This window comes from Oncorhynchus kisutch, linkage group LG13, assembly GCF_002021735.2.
Source record: "Oncorhynchus kisutch isolate 150728-3 linkage group LG13, Okis_V2, whole genome shotgun sequence".
Taxonomy (NCBI): domain Eukaryota; kingdom Metazoa; phylum Chordata; class Actinopteri; order Salmoniformes; family Salmonidae; genus Oncorhynchus; species Oncorhynchus kisutch.
In genome coordinates, this window is record NC_034186.2 from 49,256,362 (window position 1) to 49,271,579 (window position 15,218).

Here is a 15,218-nt window from a genome sequence, read left to right on the forward strand (position 1 = left end):
TCTTTTTGATACCTCTGGTTAGCTAGGTATGGTAGGTTACCGTTGTTATTGTAGAGTCTTTTAGGTGGAAGTCTGATAAATGGGTGTTTTCTAGTCTAGGGCCCATTATTTCGTTTTACTTACTATATTATGTATTGGATCACAAATTGTTTTGTACTTTTACATTAACATGTAGTTTACCAACAAAATGGACTGATGGGGATGTGGACATAATCGGACAACGTATCCTGAGAGAAATGACCTCACTCCAATACATTTTTATAGAAAGTTAACAAAAATTGTTAAGATCTTGCTACCATGGAAAGGAAAATACCTGTCTATTTGTGAAAAAATCACCCTGATTAACTCTTTAGTCATATCACAGTTTATGGGCTTATGGTTTTACGAACTTGTTTAAATTATATGAGTAAAAATATTCAATTTTTTGGGGAATGGCAAGCCAGACAAAATTAAAAGGGCCTATTTATATAATGAATATGAAAGCATTAGACCTCTCACTAAAGGCGTCAGTCATACAAAAGTTATACTTAATTCCGAACTGGTTCTCCAGTAAATTAGTAAGAGTTTTTTATTTATTTTATTTTCCTGTTATTTTACCAGGTAAGTTGACTGAGAACACATTCTCATTTATAGCAATGACCTGGGGAATAGTTACAGTGAAGAGGAGGGGGATGAATGATGAATGAATGAACTTCAACATACTCCCCTGCAACCTGGTTCACCCAATGTGGTATGGATCTACTGGTGGTATGGATTTTCTTTACTTTAGAACTGGAACCCCCAACGTAAGCTAGCCAGCTAACTAGCTACAAGCTAGTAGTCAACTAGCCACTGCTAACCTTTAGCCCAGACAACTCCTGCCCGTCTGCACAGCGCGATTCAACCCAGAGCATATCTCCGGGTTATTCTTCTCCATATCTCCGGATTCCTACCGCAAGCTCAGAACCTTTTCACCTGGATCATCGCAGCTAGCTTGCTGCTATCCGAGTGGCTACTCCTGTCTAAAGTCTCTGTCCTGAAGCATGCACCAATTAGCCTGGAGCTAGCCTATGCTAGGCCCATCTCCCGGCTAGCTGAAGAGGTCCATCAGCCACTCCTTGGGCTAAAATACCTATTTTGCCAGTTGGCCTGGACCCCTTTTACTGCCGATACCGAGCCCCGCCGAGCCCCGAGTTTTTTTTTCAACCGGCTCCTCCATTGTGACTTCCCCTGAATTCCCATCTGCTAGCCTGCTAGCCGCAGCCTGCTAGCTGTCTAGGGCATATCGGACTGTTTCCTGAAGAGGTCCATCAGCCAATTTCTTGGGCTACTATAACTATTTTGCCAATTGGCCTGGACCCTTTTACTACACGGACTTGATTACACACAGGTGGATTGTATTTATCATCATTAGTCATTTAGGTCAACATTGGATCATTCAGAGATCCTCACTGAACTTCTGGAGAGAGTTTGCTGCACTGAAAGTAAAGGGGCTGAATAATTTTGCACGCCCAATTTTTCAGTTTTTGATTTGTTAAAAAGGTTTGAAATATCCAATAAATGTCGTTCCACTTCATGATTGTGTCCCACTTGTTGTTGATTCTTCACAAAAAAATACAGTTTTATATCTTTATGTTTGAAGCCTGAAATGTGGCAAAAGGTTGCAAAGTTCAAGGGGGCCGAATACTTTCGCAAGGCACTGTACAGGTTGTGTCATAACAGGAGGTCCAAGGCAGGTTGGATTAATTTGCATACAGGGAGGGATCATGGAATCACTGTGGGCAGATGAGAGACACATTTCATTACAATGTGTAGATGTAACAAATCTGGATCAGATAGTGATATGGTCATCTTTATCGGATGATCACAACCCAATGTTAATGCAAGGTGTAACCACCAAAAAACTAGCTTCAACTGTCATAACAACTAGCTAGCTAATATAGGTGCTACTGTCTAAATTGTGAACTCATTAGCTAGCTATAGCAACTTCACAGAAGTGAAAAAGCAACCTTAACTGGCTTAATGTTTTACCTTGTCATGAAATCCAAATGCAAATGTCAATTCGATTGGTACCTTTCGGGGGTTTTCGGTCTTCGCGTTCAATGATACCGAATTCCTAGCTGCAGACTAGCAATTAATATCAAAGACTTGTTCTTATTCTGTCGGTATCGAGAGTCTAAGAGTTTAACCACGTGGTGTGGTTAAAAGATTCAGCCATCTACTCAAACCTTAGGTTTATGGTCTCCTCTCAAACCTTGGCCCTCTCGTTATCGAGGTAAGCTGGACTGCAACTTTTAGCCATCTTGTAATTGAGGGAAGCTCGGTCTGGTGATAGAAAACCCAGGTGGGGGTTTTATTCGGAAGAGCAGAGAAGGGCCTATCCCAGGATGACTGACCATAACTATGCTCATGGGCGGTCCTCTGATTTAGTTAAACTCCAAAGGGAATTGGAGTTTTCTTCATTAAACAGTCCAAAATCACATTACACAATTTCACAAGCAGTATCATCCACACTCATTCATCTTATACAACAATTAGATGTAAGCCTCATATCTGAGGATATTGTATAAACAGCGTTATGGTAATGTGGCCACATTGTCTCTCATGAGTTTCACAAAATTGTAACAAACGAACCAGTTCATAGCTGGATTCTTCACCGATCTTTTATACCTTCTCTAGAACATAAATGTTGTTCGGACCTCAAGTTCTGTGAGGTGAAAGAAATTCCTTTTTTCTCTCTATGAAAACTCCCTCTCTCTCTATACTGTGGCCATGAGGAGATAATCTCCTCCAGGAATTTATGACCTGAGGTCGCAGCAACCTGAGTGTAGGAGACAGAGAGAGGAGGATGGTGCTCACTATACCCAAAGAGGGCAACGTCATGACAACAGGTACTACATAATCATATTTGATGATAAATAACCTAGCAATGGCAGCTATTAGTCTACTATAGCACAAGTCTGTTTGGTTGGTTGCTGGTTCTTGTCTCCCTCTTTCCTCCCTGCCTCCCGCTCCCCATGTCACTCACTCACAGTACCCCCCCCCCCCTGCTAGAGCTGCACCTCTCTCTCCCTCCTCTTGCACGTTATCACCTCTGGTTAATAACGTAGCTTATAAAATGACTTTTCTGCGTCTTTCCTTACTCGGATTCGACCGGGTCAGGAACTGGTCTGTACGGAACGGGTCTCGTTGTCCACGGGTCCGTTCGGAACTGGTCTATATTTTTTAAATGTATTTATGCTTATCGGGTCCGGGTGGGAAAGCTTCTGGTCCATTTCATCACGAGTACTCTGCACACACCAGGAACATTTGCTACATTGAATCATTAAAGGTTCATCCAAGAAGCTCTCAACTAACCAATGGTACAAAAACAGTGGAGGGCGACAATAATAAAGAAGGCTAATACTATATATACATATTTAAATCTGTAACAATGATAAATATCCATGGGGGGGTAAATGTTCATTGGGATGGGGGATGTAATACCCATAGGGGGAGCAGCAAGGCGGTGATGGATACTCCGTGGCTTGGATTTCTGAGGTCCTTGATCATCTTTCTCCTTGGTCTTCCTGTGACACCTGTTGTTGTAGGTTTCCTGGAGGACAGTCAGTGAGCACCCAATGGTGCATTCAGCTGAGCGTACCACCCTCTGTAGAGCCTACGGTCAGCAGCGGTGGAGTTCTGTGGTGCAGCCTGACAGTATGCATCACGGACAGTATGCCCGACAATATGCTCTCAATGGTGCTCCTGTAGAACACTGGGATAACACCAAATTTCTTCAGCCTCCTGACCATTTCAGCTCATCGGAGATGTGTACGCCGAGGAACTTGAAGTTATTGACCGTCTCCCGTTGATGAGGATGGGGGTGTGTCCAACTTGATTCCTCCTGAAGTCTACAATCCGCTCCTTTGTTTTGCTGAAGTTGAGGGAGAGGTTGTTTACCTGGCACGACGCCGTCGGAGTGCCTACCTCCTCTCTGTAGGCCGTCTCGTCTTTGTTGGTAATCAGGCCTACTACTGTTGTGTAGTCAGCGAACTTGAGGATGGAGTTGGAACTGTGTGAGGCCAAACAGTTGTGGGTATTCAGGGAGTACAGGAAGGAAATGAAGACACACCCCTGTGCGACTCCCATGTTGAGGTTCAGTGTAGAGGTAATGTTGGCTACTTTCCCCCCTCTGAGGGGCAGTCTGTAAGGATGACCAGGACCCAGATGCATAGGGTGGAGTTCATTCCCAGGGTCATGAGCTTTGTGATGAATTTAAAGGGCACTATGGTATTGAAGGCCGAGCTGTAGTTGATGAACACCATCCTTACATATGCATTCCTTGTCCAGGTAAGTGAGGGTATTGTGCAGTGCAATGGTGATTGCATCTTCCGTGGATCTGTTAGGGTTGTAGGTGAATTGGAGAGGATTCAGTGTGTCGGGGGAGGGAGGAGGTGATGTGGACTTTAACTAGCCTTCATGACTAGCACTTCATGGTGACCGAAGTGAGTGCTACAGGTTGGTAGTCATTCAGTTCAACTTCTTTCCCTTTCTTGGGAATGGGGATGATAGTGGACATATTGAAGCAGGTGGGGGGTAACTAAGCTAGCGATAACTAAGCTAGGTCTCTCTAAGCTAGAGAGAGATTGAAAATGTCAGAAAACACAACACCCAGCTGTTCTGCACATGCTCTGAGGGCACGGCTAGGGATACCGTCTGGGCCAGCAGCCTTGCGAGGGTTAAGATGCTTGAATGACTGACATACATCCTCTGTGGAGACATTAAGCATGTAGCCCTCGTTGTCCTCAAGCAGACACCACCACATATTTGTACTTTTTAACCCTACCCTGAGTTTGCCGATGACACAACAGTGGTAGGCCTGATCACCGGCAACAACGAGACAGACTATAGGGAGGTCAGACACCTGGCAGTGTTTTGCCAGGACAACAACCTCTCCCTCAACATGATCAAGACAAAGGAGATGATTGTGGACTACAGGAAAAAGATGACAGAGCACGCCCCCATTCTCATCAACAGGGCTGCAGTGGAGCAGGTTGAGAGCTTCAAGTTCCTTGGTGTCCACATCACCAACAAACTAACATGGTATGCAGGCCCTCCATACCAGGCGGTGTCAGAGGAAGGCCCTACAAATGGTCAAAGACTCCAGCCACCCTAGTCATTGACTGTTCTCTCTGCTACCACACGGCAAGCGGTACCGGCACACCAAGTCTAGGTCCAAGAGGACAACTTCTACCCCCAAGCCATAAGACTCCTGAACATCTAGTCAAATGGCTACCCAGACTATTTGCATTGCCCCTCCCTCCTCTCTCCAAACCACTGCCACTCTCTGTTGTCATCTATGCATAGTCACTTGAATGAACTCTACCTACATGTAAAATCAGCAAAAAAAGAAATATCCCTTTTTCAGGACCCTGTCTTTCAAAGATAATTCATAAAAATCCAAATATCCATACAGATCTTCATTGTAATGGGTTCAAACACTATTTCTCATGCTTGTTCAATGAACCATGAACAATTAATGAACATGCACCTGTGGCATGGTCGTTAAGACACTAACAGCTTACAGACAGTAGGCAATTAAGGTCATAGTTATGAAAACCTAGGACACTAAAATAGGCCTTTCTACTCACTCTGAACAACACCAAAAGAAAGATGCCAAGGGTCCCTGCTCATCTGCGTGAACATGCCTTGGGCATGCTGCAAGGAGGCATGAGGACTGTAGATGTGGCCAGGGCAATAAATTGCAATGCCCGTACTGTGAGACGCCTAAGACAGTGCTACAGGGAGACAGGATAGACAGCTGATTGTCCTCGCAGTGGCAGACCACGTGTAACAACACCTGCACAGGATCGGTACATCCGAACATCACACCTGCAGGACAGGTACAGGATGGCAACAACAACTGCCTGAGTTATACCAGGAACACACAATCCCTCCATCAGTACTCAGACTGTCCTTAATAGGCTGAGAGAGGCTGGACTGAGGGCTTGTAGGCCTGTTGTAAGACAGGTTCTCATAGGACATCACCGGCAACAACATCGCCTATGGGCACAAACCCACCGTCGCTAGACCAGACAAGACTGGCAAAAAGTGCTCTTCACTGACATTTCGCGGTTTTGTCTCACCAGGGGTGATTGTCGGATTTGCGTTTATCGTCAAAGGAATGAGCATTACACCGAGGCCTGTACTCTGGAGCGGGATCGATTTGGTGGTGGAGGTTCCGTCATGGTCTGTGGCGGTGTGTCATAGCTTCAACGGACTGAACTTGTTGTCATTGCAGGCAATCTCAATGCTGTGCGTTACAGGAAATATACTCCTCCCTCATGTGTTACCCTTCCTGCAGGCTCATCCTGACATGACCCTTCAGCATGACAATGCCACCAGCCATACTGCTTGTTCCGTGCGTGATTTCCTGCAAGACAGGAATGTCGGTGTTCTGCCATGGCCAGCGAAGAGCCCAGATCTCAATCCCTTTGAGCAAGTCTGGGACTTGTTGGATCGGAGGGTGAGGGCTAGGGCCATTCCCCCCAGAAATGTCCGGGAACTTGCAGGTGCTTGGTGGGGTAAGAGTGGGGTAACATCTCACAGCAAGAACTGGCAAATCTGGTGCAGTCCACGAGGAGGAGAAGGCACTGCCGTATTTAATGCAGCTGGTGGCCACACCAGATACTGACTGTTCCTTTTGATTTGGACCCCCCCCCCCCCCTTTGTTCAGGGACACATTTTTTCATTTCTGTTAGTCACATGTCTGTGGAACTTGTTCAGTTTCGGTCTCAGTTATTGAATCTTGTTATGTTCATACAAATATTCACACAGTTTGCTGAAAATAACGCTGTTGACAGTGAGAGGACGTTTCATTGACTCTGTCCCGGCAACCGCCTATTTGTATCGTTATTTTTTACTGCTGCTCCTTTAATTACTTGTTACTTTTATCTCTTATTCTTATCCATATTTTTTTAAACTGCACTGTTGGTTAGGGGCTTGTAAGTAAGCATTTCACTGTCATGTCTACTACCCTGTTGTATTCCGCGCATGTGACTAATACAATTTGATTTGATTTGACATTTTTACAAAGCATACATACAGAACATCAGACTGATAGACAGTGCAACTGAAAGCCTGAAGTCAACAGCTAAGACCCCCTCTCTCTCTCTTCCCTCTATCGCTCCAGTGCTTAACACTGCAGCAGACGTTCTTTTTTTTCAATGCACTTCCCTTTGACGCTCAGTGTCGCTGGGCTATTATTGCCCTGCCAGACGTATTTGTGTTGACATTTTAGTTAAAAGGGAGGTTGCTTGCGAGTTTATTGTGTATTGTTATTTGAACTGTATTGATGTGCTGTGGTACTATTGAATGGTGGCCGAGAAGATTTTGGACATTTTAAGGCCTTTGTTATCTATGAACACCACCCCCCCATTCATACCCTCTGCACTTCTCCACTGGGAGGTAATACAGATTATTGCAAATCCTCTAATGTTGATGACTGTGTTCTTTCTTGTCAATTGTTTCTATGATGTTGCCATTAAATTACTCTGCCATTATTATTGTATGCGATATTATTGGTTGGGTTACCCCCTGTGCTGTGACGTGTGTTTTATATGGTGTGTCTTATCTTTTCTCTCCAATGGATATCTGGCTAATAGGCTACACTCTAGGCAGTCTCTTCTGCTGATGTGTGTGTGTCTGGGATGATTACTCTATCTATCCTACTCTTTTCCTTTCGGCAGGGTTAATACCTGGCGCCCAAACAAAATCTTTATCTTTACCCCTCTCTAACAATACCGCTACAGTGTATAATGTAAAGCCAGAAGAAGTCTATGGCAGGGCCACTCATGGGATATACAGTGCCTTCGGAAAGTATTCAGATCCCTTGACTTTTTCCACATTTTGTTACGTTGCCTTCTTCTAAAAATGGATGCGCAATCTACACACAATACCCCATAATGACAAAGCGAAAACGGGTTTTTAGAAATGTTTGCAAATTTCTGAAATAAAAAACAGAAATACATTATTTACATAAGTATTCAGATGCACAGATCTGGGGAAGGGTGCCAAAACATTTCATCAGCATTGAAGGTCCCCAAGAAGACAGTGGCATCCATCATTCTTAAATGGAAGAAGTTTGGAACCACCAAGACTCTTCCTAGAGCTGGCCGCCCGGCCAAACTGAGCAATCAGGGGAGAAGGGCCTTGGTCAGTGAGGTGACCAAGAACCCGATGGGAATTCTGACAGAGCTCTAGAGGTCCTCTGTTTAGATTGGAGAACCTTTCAGAATGACAACCATCTCTGCAGCACTCCATCAATCAGGCCTTTATGGTAGAGTGGCCAGTTGGAAGCCACTCCTCAGTCAAAGGCATATGACAGCATGCTTGGAGTTTGCCAAAAGGCACCTAAAGACTCTCAGACCATGACAAACAATATTATTTTGTCTGATGAAACCAAGAATGAACTCTTTGACCTGCATGCCAAGCGTCATGTCTGGAGGAATCCTGGCACCATCCCTAAGGTGAATCCTGGTGGTGACAACATCATGCTGTGGGGGAGTTTTTCAGCAGCAGCGACTGGGAGACTAGATAGCATCGAGGCAAAGATAAACGGAACAAAGTACAGAGATATCCTTGATGAAAACCTGCCTCAGAGCACTCAGAACTTCAGGCTGGGGGCGAAGGTTCCAACAAAACAACGACCCTAAGCACACAGCCAACACAACGCAGGAGTGGCTTCGGGACAACTCTTTGAATGTCCTTGAGTGGCCCAGACAGAGCCTGGACTTGAACCCGATCTAACATCTCTGGAGAGACCTGAAAATAGCCTTGCATCAAGACAACCCATCCAACCTGACACAGCTTGTGAGGATCTACAGCAAAGAATGGGAGATACTCCCAAATACAGGTGTGCCAAGCTTGTTGCGTCATACCCAAAAATACTATGGCTGTAATTGCTGCCAAAGGTGCTTCAACAAAGTGCTGAGTAAAGGGTCTGAATGCTTTTGTAAATGTCATATTTTTTTTTAATTAGCAAAAATGTCTAAAAACTTGTTTTTGCATTGTCATTATGGGGTATTGTGTGTAGATTGAAGAGGGAAAAAAACTATTGAATACATTTTAGAATAAGGCTATAAACTAACAAATGTGGAAAAAGTCAATGGGTCTGAATTCTTTCCGAAGACACTGTAGGCTGGATAGCTGGGTTCATTTTATGACTATTAAGATTCCCCTAGCCTGCTATTCTAACAGAAATGTCATGATGTACCTGATTTGTTTGATAATGTATGGTCTTTCTTAAAGGAACAGTAATCTCATTGTGATTTGTATGTCAGGCCACGTTTATTATCTGGGTTGTTTTTGTCCTGCCTCATTCCTTGGCCCAGGTCTACATTGTGATTAACTTTTAAAAACTGTTTTTATTTAACTTGGTAAGTCCGTTAAGAACAAATTCTTATTTAAAATGATGGCCTACCCCAGCTAAACCCGGATGACACATGGGCCAATTGTGTGCCGCCCTATGGGACTCCCAATCATGGCTGATTGTGATTCAGCCTGGGATTGAACCGGGGTCTGTAGTGACGCCTCGAGCACTGAGATGCCAAAAATATACTCATGCCCAGTGAGAAACACCATCAGTAGAGAGCTTTACCATCGTTCAACTGTCAAACACATTTCTAGTGGAGAACATACAAGGGGGACTTCCTGAAGGTTAGGGCTTCCGAGTGGCGCAGTGATGACCAGAGTTTTGATCAGTGCACCACTCGGAAGTCCCCCTTGTATGTTCTCCACTAGAAATGTGTTTGACAGTTGAACGATGATAAAACTCTCTACTGATGGTGTTTCTCACTGGGCATGAGTATATTTTTGGCTTTTAAATCTTCCATTGAGCACCCTACTTCACTGCATTTTTGATGATCTGGTTCTTTTTCGAGTGCAGTATTCCTGCTCAGTATTCCTGTATTCCTGCTCTTATACAGTATACTGTGCTTATATTCCGCAAGATGGCGCCGATGGCAGCTCCGCTTCTAGTCCTTAGGATACTGCAGTAATTCGTTTTTTTTATGTATTCTTTCTTATATTAATAGCCCAGAAAACCTTAAGTGGTATTACATATAGCCGGGAAGAACTATTGGATATCAGAGAGAAGAACTTACCAGCAAAACCAGCACTACGACCAGGAATATGACTTTCCCAAAGCGAATCCTTTGTCTGCATCTCCCAGTGCATTTGAACTGATTCCAGAGGCCAACCCAAAACAATGCCGCCGGAGGAGAATGAGCCGGAGCGATCTTCTAGTGAGGCTTTGGAGGTGCGCATACCACCCGAGTATATTACTCTCTGTCCACTCCCTATTTAACAAAGACGATGAAATCAGGGCAAGAGTTGCTTTCCAAAGAGATATCCAACATTGTAACATACTCTTTTTCACGGAAACATAGCTAGCTTGGGATATGCTGTCGGGAGTCTGTACAGCCAACGGGAATTTCAGTGCATCATGCCAACAGAAATAAACATCTCTCCGGTAAGAAGACAGGTGGGGGTGTATGTTTCATGATTAATGACTCATTGTGTAATCGTAACAACATACAGGAATTCAAGTCCTTTTGTTCACTTGACCTAGAATTCCTCACAATCAAATGCCGAGCGGTTATTGTCACAGCCGTGTATATCTGACAGCCCTCAAGGAACTTCACTGGACTTCATGCAAACTGGAAACCATATATCCTGAGGCTGCATTTATTGTATCTGAAGATTATAACAAAGATCATTTGAGAACAAGGCTACCTAAATTCTATCAGCATATCGAATGCAGTACATGAGCAAGTAACATGTCCTCCCCGCCCTCCTTTTGGCAAATCTGACCATGATTCCATCTTGTTGCTCTCTTCCTATAGGCAGAAACTAAAACAGGAAGCACCCATGCTGAGGTCTATCCAACTGGTCTGACCAATCATATTCCACGCTTCAAGATTGCTTCAATCACGTGGACTGGGATATGTTCCGGGTAGCCTCAGAGAATAACATTGAAGTACACGCTGACTCGGTGAGCGAGTTTATAAGGAAGTGTATAGGAGATGTTGTGACTATTAAAACCTTCCCTAAACAGAAACCGTGGACGGATGGCAGCATTTGCGCTAATCTGAAAGCACGTTTCACCGCATTTAATCATGGCAAGGCGACTGGGAATATGGCTGAATACAAACAGTGTAGTTATTCTCTCTGTAATGCAATCAAACAAGCAAAGTGTCAGTCTAGAGACATAGTGGAGCCGCAATTCAACTGCTCAAACACGAGACATATGTGAAACAGAAAACCAACAGAAAACCAGCCCCATCGCGGACATCGACGTCTTGCTTCCAGAAAAACTTTAACACCTTCTTTGCCTGCTGTGGGCTCTCCTTGACCGTAGCTGACATGAGTAAAACATTTAAACGTGTTAACCCTCACAAGGCTGCCAGCCCAGATGGCATCCCTAGCTGTGTCCTCAGAGCATGCGCAGACCAGCTGGCTGGTGTGTTTAAGGACATATTCAGTCAATCCCTATCCCAGTATGTTGTCCCCACATGCTTCAAGATGGCCACCATTGTTTCTGTTCCCAAGAAAGCTGAGGTAACTGAACTAAATGACTATAGCCCCGTAGCACTCACTTCTGTGATAATGAAGTGCTTTGAGAGACTAGTCAAGGATCATATCACCTCCACCCTACCTGTCATGTCACCCTAGACCCACTTCAATTATTTGCTTACCGGCCCAATAGATCCACAGACGATGCAATCGCCATAACACTGTACACTGCCCTATCCCATCTGGACTAGAGGAATACCCATGTAAGAATGTTGTTCATTGACTACAGCTCAGCATTCAGCACCATAGTACCCTCCAAACTCATCATTAAGCTTGAGACCCTAGGTCTTGACCCCGCCCTGTGCAATTGGGTCCTGGGCTTCCTGGCGGGCCGCCCCCAGGTGGTGAAGGTAGGAAACAACATCTCCACCCACAAGGATGTGTTCTCAGCCCCCTCCTATTCCCTGTTTACCCACGATTGTGTGGCCATGCACACCTTCAACTCAATCATCAAGTTTGCAGACGACACAACACTGAAACAGCAGAGGGAGCACCCCACTATCCACATCAACAGGAAAGCAGTGGAGAAAGTGGAAAGTTTTAAGTTCCTTGGTGTACATATCACATCACCGACAAACTGAAATGGTCCACCCTCACAGACAGTGTTGTGAAGAAGGCGCAACAGCACATCTTCAACCTCAGAAGGCTGAAAAAATGTGGCTTGTCATCGAAAACCCTTACTAACTTTTACAGATGCATAATTGAGAGCATCCTGTCGGGCTGGATCACTACCAGGTACGGTAACTGCACTGCCCCAAAACCACATGGCTCTCCAGGGGGTGGTGCGGTCTGCACAACGCATCACCGGGGGCAAACTACCTGCCCTCCAGGACACCTACAACATCCAATGTCACAGGAAGGCAAAAAAGATTATCAAGGACAATAACCACCCGAGCCACTGCCTGTTCACCCCGCCTCCATCCAGAAGGCGAGGTCAGAACCGGTGCATCAGACCGAGAGATAGAATCGATTTTTCTGTCTCAAGGCCATCCAGATTGTTAAACAGCCATCACTAGCACAGAAAGGCGGCTGCCTACTTACAGACTTGATATCATTGGCCACTTTAATAAATGGAACACTAGTCACTTTAATAACGCCACTTTAAGAATGTTTACATATCTCGCATTACTCATCTCATGTGTATACTGTATCCTACACTATCTATTGCGTCTTAGCCACTCTGTCACTGCTCATCCATATTTTTTATATTTATATATTATTATACCATTCCTTTACTAGATTGTGTGTATTAGGTTTTTGTTGTGGAATTGTTGATATTACCTGTTATATCTAGAAGCATAAGCATTTCGCTACACTCGCAATAACATCTGCTAACCATGTGTATGTGACCAATATATATTTTTTTATATTCCTAATTTGTTCCTTAAGTTTCTGTGTTTGGTTAATTACATCTCAGCAGCGCAAACGTTTTATTTTGATCTGAATAAGCTTTGTTAAGGATCAACATTACGGCTATAAGTGGTCCTTATAAACATTGGCAGAGACGTTTAAAAAGTGAAACAGACTAACAATATTTGGCATTCACTCATGCTAATGTGCTGGAGGTTTGCTGTCAAGCCTCTGTGCAATTGCTTTGATTGATGCATGGAAAGAGGGTGCATTCTGACTGGCTCTTTGAAGACCATAGCATGGGCAGCATTTCAGTCACAACACCCAGTGTGTCTCCTAATGGCACATTCACACAGGCTAACCTGAGTGTACTGTAGTAACGATGGCTGCCAGGGCTGCCAACCCCTCTGGCATGACTGGCACAGTTTGTGTTGGCGGCAGGGCATCAGTGTCCCCTATGTGGGCTATCTGTTTCTGCTCTCCAGATCACCAATTAACTCCACTCTTCTGCCTTCTACACCCAGACTGACGATGTGCCAGTATGGATGGTTTGAGCTGCAATATATCACCTCTACTTTCTGCATTACTCATTTTTCTGTCAAATGTAGTAAACCAAGTCTGCTCAGTCTTATTCCCCATGACCCGGAATGGTTTGAAAGTCTTCATAATTAGTTTGCTGACAGATCTGCTTTTGGAAAGCCAGGCTGGGCATTATCACACAAGCCAACGTATTTATATGCGGGACACGTTCGATTGGAGAACCATCTAACGAGTGAACATGTAGTTCATCTGAAATGTTCTGACGAGAGTTTAAAAACAGCATTTATTTAGTTTTGCCTGTATTAAGCACAAGTGTTAAATCAGCATTGGATTCCTGCATAGATTACTGCAAATGATTGCCTTGATGCAGTGAGGAATTGCCCCTGTATTTTTATGGGCTGGTTTCTGTCTGTCTTGATAGTCTTCTAAGAGCCCATTGTATTTGAATTTCCAAAGCATCCTGCAATTACATTTTCATAGCGTTTACTCATACTAAAAAAGAGAGCTTAAAGTGTGTGAATGTTTTAGTCAGTTTGTTTGAGGATCGTTTATGTGTGTGTGTGTGTGTGTGTCTTCAATATGCCTCCCTACGTGTCTGTACTTTTTAGGAAAAAGCATTGCCATAGGTTTAAGAGTGGGCTTAGGAGGAAGTCAGCTTGAAATGGGTTTTCAATTAAAAAAAAAGGCAATTTAGCCGCAGTTTGAGAGGAGGGCTCTTGCTCCTTTCCGGATGGGCAGATTTGCATAATTGTCCCATAAGGCCTGAATTAGCGTCTGTAAATCTTAATTTGATAATGCATCTCCTCGTTGAGGTGGCAAGACGGAATTGGATTACGGTCTTAATTCTCATTAGTGTTGTTTGACAAAGGTCCTTTTCATAACACCAAGATGTCATCAGCTGACATTTGAAGGAAATTAATTCTTTTTTATAGCGGCATATTGGTCCAGGGCCATCTTCTCAATTCAGTTAATTTCCCTTTCATAAAATCTTCCTTTCTCTCTTTTAACACTTCACCTCAACTCTTGCCTTTCATATTGATTAACATTCACTGGTCATATATCATTGTAAGTGACTATCATTTTAGCTGATTGAATGCCTCCTCAGTATTCAACTCATGGGGCTCTATTTTGAGTGTCTTTCAATCCAATATGCTGGTCTCTAAAGATGTAAGACAATCCAACAGTGAATGTTTGTCTAATTTTCATCTGTTGAAGATCATTTGCTTTGTGATTTTATTGTCAAAATACAATTTTCATTATGGTTCAGCCAAAATAGTATATAATGCTAGGTTCATCCTTTCTGCATTCTCCAGAATGCAAAGCATTGGCAATGTTCCCACCTCTGATCTCTGTATTCTCTCTTTTTTTCAGGAAAGCAGAATAAACTGCATCCGAATAGCCCGCAAAGGTAATTCAACATGAATATTGTATGGACCTTTTATGGATCTCCCCGAGTCTCTGAAGTCCTGTAGGCTTTACTGTAGCATGTTGATCTTACACTCTAAATGCATATCCAAAGATGAAAAGATGTGTTGGGTTCAGGTCCAAACACTAGTCTTTGTGCTGGTATTACAGACATTTACAGTAGATGGAGTTTAGCATGTGGGAGAAGCAGGGGGACTTGTCTGAAGATCCATGTTGTCTAGTGATGAGGCAGACTCCTGTGAGCTTTCCTCTCCTTGCCTTCAGAGAAAAGGACAACAAGCAGGGAGAGATTAGAGGTCAGGCTTTCA

At 43.9% G+C, this 15,218-nt stretch overlaps 1 protein-coding gene across 2 annotated transcripts in view; it reads left to right on the forward strand.

Annotated features, from left to right (window-relative positions):
• Positions 1–15,218, forward strand: part of LOC109902241 (receptor-type tyrosine-protein phosphatase U) — a 326,293-nt gene that overhangs the window by 229,735 nt on the left and 81,340 nt on the right. For both annotated transcript variants that reach the window (XM_020498440.2, XM_031786469.1), the window contains exon 13: positions 14,857–14,893. In XM_020498440.2, the coding sequence (XP_020354029.1) occupies positions 14,857–14,893 (37 nt within the window). The remainder of the gene's footprint in view (positions 1–14,856; positions 14,894–15,218) is intronic.